The 10000-nt window shown below is 38.5% G+C and overlaps 2 protein-coding genes across 2 annotated transcripts in view; both read left to right on the plus strand.

The window, feature by feature from the left end:
* Positions 1-831: 831 nt before the first annotated feature.
* Positions 832-10000, plus strand: part of LOC137979622 (uncharacterized) — a 264679-nt gene continuing 255510 nt past the window's right edge. The window contains exon 1 of the mRNA XM_068826933.1: positions 832-843. The gene's annotated coding sequence lies outside the window, so the exon portion shown is untranslated. The remainder of the gene's footprint in view (positions 844-10000) is intronic.
* LOC137979465 (kelch-like protein 3) lies at positions 4655-7469 on the plus strand. The gene has a single exon (XM_068826715.1). It carries the CDS (start codon positions 4734-4736, stop codon positions 6588-6590), a length of 1857 nt encoding a protein of 618 aa, XP_068682816.1. The 5' UTR covers positions 4655-4733; the 3' UTR covers positions 6591-7469.

Here is a 10000-nt window from a genome sequence, read left to right on the forward strand (position 1 = left end):
TTAGACTCCTTAAAGAGTCACCTTTCTAAGACTCTTTAAAAAGTCAGTTTTTAGATTTCTTAAAAATAGTTAAGAGTGCTAGAAAGCCAGCTTTTTAAGATCCGTTAAAAGGAAGGTGGATTATCAGTAGCTGGGAAAAGCTATGTAAGAACAGCAACGACAAATACGAAAAACACCCTTATGTAATGCAGTTCATTGATATAGCGTACGTATCGCTGATGATCTCTGGTTGTGAGACTTAAAAATTATAAGCCAGCTTTTTAAGGAACCCCTTAAAACGCAAGGTATGTAAAACTCTTTAAAGAGCCACCTTTTTAAGACTCTTCAAAAAGCCTAAAAAGCCTGCTCCTTAAAAAGCCAGCTTCTCCTTCCCAGCATTCTTCTCACGCAATTTCGGCCGTCGCAACCTGCTTATACAGGCTGGTGAAATACACCATATTCGTATTCTCTGGATTGGACTGGAACTAGCCAACGCGCTGTATATGAATAAATGACAAAGCAAGAACGAGTCCATAAGAACTTGAAAAACTTCATCGGTTTTCCCATTGTGATTACATGAAGAAAGTTAAATGATACCTGGTTTTACTGATTTACAATCGCTTATTCTGCATTGAATTCATGGCACGATGGGTATCCAGACCTGGGCCCAGTTGTTGAAAAGGTGGATAACGCTATCCACGGGATAAATCACTATCTATTGGATAGCGCAATTGGTTCCGCTATTACTTATCCACTGGATAGTGATTTATCCGGCGAGTAGCTCTATCCATCGTTTGAACAATTGGACCCTGATTTCAATAATATTAAAACGTTCCTGCAGTAAATGCTCGAAGAAAATCATTTTGATGTTTTACGCAAACAGAACATAAACGCCACCATTAAGCGCCGGGAGACAAAAGAAACAATGCAAATCCTCCCACGAGCACTGAACAATATGGAAAAGGTTATCTACTCGAATCGACTCGTTAGTATTTTTAGTTTATAATTAATTTGGGACACACTCGCGAGTAGATGCTTCACGAAATTCGCGATTGCCTCAACTTTTCCCTTTCTTCAGCAATGGCATAAGAGGTAATAATAATAATAATAATAATAATAATAATAATAATAATAATAATAATAATAATAATAATAATAATAATAATAATGAAACTTTATTTAACGAGGGTGAAGCATATTGATTACTGGTCACCCAGTAGTTTTCATAATGGCCCTCCTACAATTAAAGTAATAAAACATATCGATTAATTAATTAACTACCTTTGTGATCGACCAACTAAATTTACATAATGAACTGAAAAGATGCAAATATGAATATTCCACCTTCATGGACTTAAATTAGTGACTTGATATTTGACACTGGCACAGTTTTAATACAAATTGCAATTGTCACTTTGTTGTAACCTAAACAAAACAATAGACTTGTTATGTTCGTGCCTTGGATGTTTGTGAGGTAATAAAATAGACACTCATTTGCTTCACGATTTGGGTTAGCAAGGCACAAAGCACGCATCTGAAGGACTTTTTGCAACGCGAAGCAGTTTGTGATGTGAAATTGAAGTTAACCCAAGCGCGTGCTTCAACTAGCTCTGTTGAATTTCAGAAGTAACAGATGGTTTTTTGTTAAGAGTTAAGGAGCATTTAAGGACGGTGCCTACTAATTAAAGATATTTTTGCCCCGTTGTGTGATTATGCAGGAAATGTAGATCTTAACAAGTGTTATTGAAATCCAAAAAGAAAATTGGGGGCAACCACGCATTTTTCAAAGATAATTCAAGAACAATATTTGTAAAAAGCTTTAAATTACAAAACAATGTATGGCGTTCTTTCTCAAATTGAAGCTTCATTATCTCTGAAAAATGCATGGTTACCCCCAATTTTCTTTTTGGATACCAAGAGTACTTACTAAGATGTACTTTTTCCGGATAGTTTTAAACCGCGCAAAACTATCCCAGTGTTAGTAAGCATCACCGAGAGGAAATCCAAGGATCTCGAGATGCGCAGAACGTATGCGCAATAACAATAGTAGGCATCTTCCTTAAAAGCGACGTTTTGAAGATGAAAACAATGACAGCTGTCTGTTGGCTATAATGGTAAAGAAATTTGCGTCACCAACAACAGAGCCTTTAAGGTAACACGATAACGGGATCGGATATCTCTTTTCGTCACACCAGGATTCTCACATCATCTACATGTGTTAATCTATAACATGTATCAAAAATCATGTCATTTCATATTACGTCACGTGATGTCATGCCATGTCATGTCATGCTATATATTTTCATGTATTATAATGTCCTATCTAGGCTTTGGCACATTCTTTAATTTTTTGCTATTATGCTAATGACAGCTGTCATGTGATGTCATGCCATGTCATGTCATGTCAAGTCATGTCATGCTATTTAATGTCATGTGATGTCATATCCTAATTAGGCTTTGGCACGTTATTATTTTATTTTTTGTTATTATGCTAATACTTAAGTTTAAAATCTTTCTATTATGCCCTTATGGCTTTGCTAAAATGCTCAAAAGTTCTATCAATACATACCAGAAGCACATCACCTTGATGCGTGTAACTTGCCCAAATATGGACTATAGCGAGATCCATGCTGCACGCACGGGAAAATGCACGAGCTGCGTTACATCACATCCAAATAAGGACATTTTTAAACAACAACACAAAAAAAAAACAAAAAAACCCACCTCTGAACCAGCATTAAAACGCTTCAACGTTACGACCTTCTGTACATACGCAATAATAGACACAAAGCAAAGTGCTTTACTACTGCACCTGTTTCATGACTTGCAGACGTTTCTCATCGGGAGAATATGCGCTCCTGCTTTCGCTGCCTATAGTCAATTTTCACGATGGCGTCATTTGACTACAACTACCACAATTCAGTTTGTTTTTCTTTTCATATTTAAATTTTGTATTCCCAGTGGGGTAAAAAAAACAATAGCTCTAATTAACATGAAACAAGCGAAACCTGCAGGATTCTGGTACTTGTAGTCATATGGTGTTATCATGCAAATGTCCTATTGAGAACGGATTCTTATTAAAGGCAGCGAATCGAGTATAAGCCAACCTCGTTCCCAGGGATTTTCTCCGCCGAGGAGGGGACAGAGAAAAGCCCTGGGAACGAAGTTGGGTATAAGCGACAAGCCCAGGGTTTTTCACAGTTTTGTAAAGTAGCAAACATATTTCTGAAAGCACCGGAGGTGACATTTTTTGGTGCCGCAAGGTGCCTTGCAAGCGCTGAAGGCGCAAGTTAGCTAGGGGGTCTGAGGGCCGCTGCTGCTTTTAGGGGAAGATTCTGTGGCTCGATATGAGACGTCTTGGTTGCAAGTTTTTCGAAGTAACGCTGATATCTGATAGAGTTAAGACCTACCACTGGTTTACTACCGAAAAGTGATACCAGTGCCTTTTCACCTGCAGTGACAACGCCAGAAACAGCAAAATGACAGGTGAAGACCGACGTTAGCGTGCTCTTTGAAGTAAGGTACATTCTCAAGTTTCTTCAGGGCTGTTGTCTTTCCAACTCCATAGAGGCGCGATGTTTTGTTGCATCCGGTGACTGTTTGAAGAAAAAGGAAATTTCTGCAAACTTCCTTACCCAGCTGTTTTTTGACTTTCTTCATATGCCAGACGCGCGCACTTCTCGAGTTTGCCTTTGTCTCTTGTCTAAAATAGAGGTCACACCCACCTTCGGAAGCATGATAACACACAAGGACTGGCAAATATAAATCTGTGTCATCCCCAACTAGAACTGTGGTATTCTTTCAGGCAGACTCGGCGGTTTTGACTACAAGGAGGTCGGCGTCACCATTTGCGAGGTGTGTTACGCATCCTACATTCTGGAGACAAAAATTTGGTTTTATCAACGGAGTTGATAATGTAAATTGACCACCGAAGAGGGATTCTAAAAGCTGACGTTTCGAGCGTTAGCCCTTCGTCAGAGCCTCGCTTAGCATTAACAGAAAGCGTTGTTTATGGGATTCGAGAGATAGTCATCCTTCTTCATCGTTAGACATGATTTCTGTAAAGGTGACAGGTGCAGCAACCTTCCCTGATGGGAGCCTCTGCTGCGTCATAGCTTTAGTTGACATTTCATCGTACTCATCAAACACCAGTATAGCTCTCCCGTATTTCCTACGCACGCAAAACTGGCATTCGTCGAGTCTAACACGTGATTTCATGCCATGTTCTTTTTGACTTAAGATACATCTTGTTGACTGGGGATAAGTAGGTGGTTTGCTGACTATCCAGAATACCTCATATTGTTGGTTTTTTTTCTTGCATTCTTTCCTCGATTTCGTTCCTTTAGTTTACCAAAGAAGATCAGATATAATTTTTGTAAGACTTCTTTTATTCTTTTGATCGCATGGTCACCATGAGTAGCTTTATAAGCTTGCTCTCGTTAGCTGGAAGTTTTTTTAAATTGACTATTAATTAATTAAATCTCAGCTAAATTGAACTCAATTTCATCGATCAACATTATATGGACGAATCGAAATGAAAGCAACAAGGTAATGTCACTAATGGTAATTATTAGGTCGCGGGTCAGGTGGTTGAAAATTGAAGAAGTTTAATCCCACATGACTCTACCGGTGACATAGAGAGGGGAGAGAGACTGGGTTTGAGGCTGGTGATACCTTAATGATCAGAGGTTCTGTAATTTCCTCTCTTAATGAACCAGTGTTAACTTTTTTTATTTCTTAACCAACGCAATATCATGTCGCAAAGTCCTGCGAGTATCGGCAAGGAAGAATACGTACAAGCAGTTGCATTGGAAATCAAAGATTTGAAAACTTCCGCGTCGAATTCCAATATGGCGGACCTTTCGCAGCCAATGCAATCAGATCCATCTAAATACTGTCAGAAACTTATCTATCGTCTCGATGCCCTGAGAAGAAAAGAGAGTTTCTACGATGTAACAGTGTCAGTAAAAGACAAAGAGTTTAAAGCTCACAGACTTGTGTTAGCAGCAGCAAGCCCGTTTTTTCTTTCACTTTTGGTCAGTGACATGAGAGAGGGAAAGGAACAGTTCATCAGAATAGAACTTGAAGAAGCAACGGGGTCAGTCATGGAAGAAGTTCTTAAATACATTTACACTGGTAATGTTGCAGTCACCAAGGAGAACGCCCACGACTTAGTCGCAGCAGCAGATTATCTTCTTTTACCAGGTATGAAAAATTTGGCTTGTGATGTTTTGGAAACAAACATTACACTTCAAAACTGCATTTTCAATTATGACTTTGCCGACAAATATCAGTGTTTGGAATTAATGCATGAGTCCTGCGAGTTTATTAACTCGAATTTCAGTTCAGTCATGGAAACAGAAGACTTCCTGAAGCTCGATATTGAACAAGTCATGAAATGGGTTTCCAGTGATCATGTCACCGTTGGTTCCGAGGAAGAAATTTTTAAGGGAATAGTAAAGTGGGTGTCTCACAAGAAGAGTGAACGAGAAAGCAACTTTGCTGAATTGTTGAGACAAGTCCGCCTGAAATCCATGTCTCGCGACTTTCTTCTCAACGAGTTAGTCAATGAAGAACTGGTAGCAACAAGTAATGCAAGTTTGAATTTTGTGTTGAGATCCATGGATTGCATTTTTGATCCCTTCTGTGAAGATGCTGCCAAGCCACCCAGGAAGTGCTTCAAGGAGAGGTATGCAGATGTGATTTTTGTTTGTGGTGGCAGAACAGCCTTATGCTATGCACCCCAGGATGACATTTGGTATCTGTTGCCAGACATGTTATTTGAACATCAAGATCATGCTGTTGTTCAATACAGAGATAAAGTTTGCATTTTTGGGGGACAGCGTGTTGGACCGGGAGAATCTCATGTAATAGAATACTTTCTTTTTTCCACTAATTGCTGGGGGACAGTTGAACGAAGACATGAAAATGACAATTTTACCTGTTTATCAGTTCTAGCTGGTTACATCTATGCATTAGATTCATTTGATGGTGCCGTTTTTCTCTATAAGCTTGATGACAATGTTTGTGAGGCTGTGGCTGATCCACCAACTGTTCGCTATGGAGCTTGTTTAGTCAGTGATAAAAGACACCTTTACTTAGTTGGAGGAAGTAGTTTGCCTTTGCTTCAGACATCTCAGACAGTGGAAAGGTTTGATCCTATGTTGGCCACATGGGAGGAGGTTGCAGCTATGAATGAGGCAAGATATGATGCTTTTGGAGCAGCCATGAATGGCAAGATCTACATAGCAGGTGGCATGAAGAAAATTGAGAGACATCATACAGTACTGAAGTCTTGTGAGGTGTATGACCCATCAACTAATGAATGGCAAGTCATTAGTAGCCTCAAGGTGTGTCGTCAATCTGCAAACATGGTATGCATTCAGGAAGCCCTTTATGTGGTTGGTGGCTTCAAAGACACACATTCATCTTCAAGAGAGTTATCAGTGGAAGTGTTTCAGTTAGGAGCCTGTGAATGGAAAAATAAGTCCACTATACCCACGAACTTTGAGAATGCAAATCATGGGGATCGAAAAAAAAAGATTCATCATCATAAGGCATGTCTTGCAGTGATACACAAGAGCCTATTAGAAAAGCTGTGTAAGCTTTGACATTTTGACATTTCTCGTATGACTGCCTTGTGGTGGCTTTCCTTCAAATAGTGCTACGTGGAGACATTTTTCCCTTTAATTCAGTATTATGACTGCCTTATGGTGACATTCCTTCTTGGTACCACATGGACAAATCTTTTTTGATAATTAAGGGTTTGGCCTTCACTTACTTTTAATATACTTTTAAGGTGGCTGACAACAGTTTTGGGAAGAAAATGATCAAGATTTTGAAATCTGTGAAATTAAAGCAACAGGATATCTTTTCTGAAGTGTTAGTCACTGCAATTGAGGTAAAATGTAATTTTACCTGACAAATAAATTCAAATTAGGGGAAAATGCTAAAAAAAAAGTGACCAAGTGCCTGGAGGGGGACTGGAAACTAAACATTTCAAAGACTTTTTTCTCTAAATCTAGCCTTACGTCCCCACCTTAAAATTTCAGGATTTCCTTAGCAAGAAAAAATAATCATGTAAAGGACAGGCAAATGATGTCGATTTTCGTCTATTTTGATAATAACTGAAAAATTGTGGGGTAAATCTTTTTTAAAAAATGTTGACAGTCTCATCTTCATATTGTTTACTAATTGAAATTCCCAAAATTTTAACCTTGGTGATATCTTGGTTATTATGCAATTACTTTGGATGTCTTTTGCAACGTACAGATGGAATAACTATTTGTGTTACTTTAATCTGAAAACGTTATGATCGCATGGGTGCAAATTCATGTGACCCTCCCATTCCAAGGGGCTTAAAAACTTGTTAGTCTCCCCTATTTTCCATTTTTCCACGCCTCTGGTGATTTGGCAAGTCCCTAAAAATTAGCGTTGATAGTTTTATACTATTTGTTGGAATTTGTTGTGCCAAACCATATGTTGACAAAAATCGGAATCATGCGCATGCTATCCTTTATCCATTCAATCACGGACCCACATGTCAAGAAAAGCAATTAAAATGAGTTATTTTTGGATGCGAAGTAGATAGTAACTTTTCAGTCGTTCTTCTTAAACGACAAATACAATTTGTGATAACTGTAAATTAGCGTAAGTTGCTATTTTGCCGGCTCGTATCAGAGGCCTGGTGAGCCGTGTTAGGTGCGCAGTGGTTTGTGGGATTTAGGTTTATAGTTTGCGGGCGTTGGTAGGATAAGTCATTCTACGGTCAGTCTGCCACGTGCCCAAGTCCAGTTGCATCTACTGTTATATCCCACTTATCATTGTTTTAAGCCTTGGTTAGGCTGTATATGATAGCGTTCTTCTTTCTCGTTTTTGATATATTACATCTAAGCCACTATTTTAAACACGGCATTCATGGAAAGCAGCTTTTATTTTATGATGTTATAGTAGGATACCGTAGTTTTATCCATACACCTTATTCCAAAATGGCCACCATTTCAGTATTCTTTTGTTTCCATGCAAATTGGCCCTTATGGCCTTGTTCAAGATTAAATATTCTTTTGAATTTTGCATTTGAAAGTGAGGCCATAAGGGCCAATTTGCATGGAAACAAAAGAATACTAATATGGCGGCCATTTAGGAATAAGGTGTGTACTTAGTTTATAATTTTGAATTGTTTGTATATTGATGATGAATTGTGGTTAAATAAAGATTATAGACACCTGAAAAATTCAGGCTGCTTCAAGGGGAGTCGAACCCATGCCCTCTGCGGCAATGCCTGTGCAATGATCTACCGACTGAGCGTTGAAGCTACTCAGTTGGGAGCAGGTCAATTTGTTGGGCTTACTGTGTTCATTTGTTGGGCGCACTGTGTTGGCAGTGGTCATGAATTCGATTCCCGTTGAAGTCATTTGAATATTCAGGTGTCCGAGACAACTGCTTAAATTGTCCTGGAGACTAGAGATTCTGATTATTTGTAGATGTCATTACAGAGGCAGTACTTTTCTCCTCAGTCATTTAAAGACCCTGAATGGGGAAAGGGAAAGAACTTTTCCCCGCCCCATTCTTTTCAAGCAATTGTGGCTCGCAACCTGCTGACAGGCTGGTGAAATTTCAACATTTTTAGCATTTTTTCGTTTCTGTCGTAGGTCTGATTGACGACACTATCTATGGTTAAGTCATGGTATAAGCTACTCGCATTAGAAATTCGTAACCAAAAGCGCGCTGCCTTCAAGATCTGTGGTCGTCTCTGGTCAAAACTACAAACATTCCCTGTTGTCATTATTTCTGCAGAAAGTAATAAATAATGTGAAAAAAATTACTCTTTTTTTGGTAAGAACTTTAATTCTAGAGGCTGAAGCTGAACCCGAAAACGTTCTCAACTTTTCTTAAAGTTGTGTGGTAATATATTAACTTGACCTATATACACCTGAGATGTTCTTCACTGTATCATGGTGGCATGACGGCAATAAGAAAACCATTTGATTTGCAAGAAAACTCTATGTATTAGAGTTAAGGACGGTGCCTACTAATTCAAAGGTATTTTTGTGCCGTTTATGACTATGCGGGAAAAGCAGATCGTAACAAATGTTATTGAAATCCAAAAAGAAAATTGGGGCTAACCACGCATCTTTCAAAAATAATTAATCAAAAATGTTTGTAAAAAGCTCTAAAATACAAAGAAATGTATGGCATTCTTTTCCAGATTGAAGCTTCGTACCTCTGTAAAATGCATAAAATGCAATACTCCCAATTTCCTTTTTGGATACCAGGAGCACTTGCTAAGTTCTCCTTTCTCCGCATAGTTTTCAACCACGCAAAAATATCGCTGTATTAGTAAACACCACACATAGGAAACCCGAGTACATGTATCTCGAGATGCGCAGAAAGTATGCGCAACAACAATAGTAGGCACCGTGCTTAATATTTGCCCATAGCCCTTTTCGTTTCTCGTGCCAAGGCCCCGCCGGCTAAGAGAAGCGAAAAGGGCCATGGGAACGAGAATGTTAATAATTGCCCTTTTAGACTACAGTTTTACATTTCTTTTGTCGTCATTTATGTTACTCACCAAAACAAGAAACAAGTGAGCAAAATAAAGACGTTCTTGATTGACTTTCAGCCTGGGTATGTTCTTAATAATTATGTTCTTAAGATTTTGGTTGATCTCAGTGAACGTTCTTATAGAAAAGGTTCTTATATAAAAAAAAAAAGTTCATTGGTTGACAAGTTTGAGCACGAGAACTTCACTTAAAATGTTGCCCTGTTTATTCAAGTTACAATCCCTCTCCATCTATGTCACCCTCTACGACGGCAGACGGAAAATATTTTCAATACAGAAACGTAGTCTTTGTGAATAAAACTGCATCATCATTACCAAAGATCAACTTGCAAAGTCTTATCATCTTCCACGTACTGTCACTTGCGAGCCTTACCTAAAGGCATTTCAATATAAAGTCATAAATACAATTTTGTACACTAATGATAAATTGTATAAGATCGGTTACATTGAAAACTATTA

The sequence above is a fragment of the Montipora foliosa genome, chromosome 12, assembly GCF_036669935.1.
Source record: "Montipora foliosa isolate CH-2021 chromosome 12, ASM3666993v2, whole genome shotgun sequence".
NCBI lineage: Eukaryota > Metazoa > Cnidaria > Anthozoa > Scleractinia > Acroporidae > Montipora > Montipora foliosa.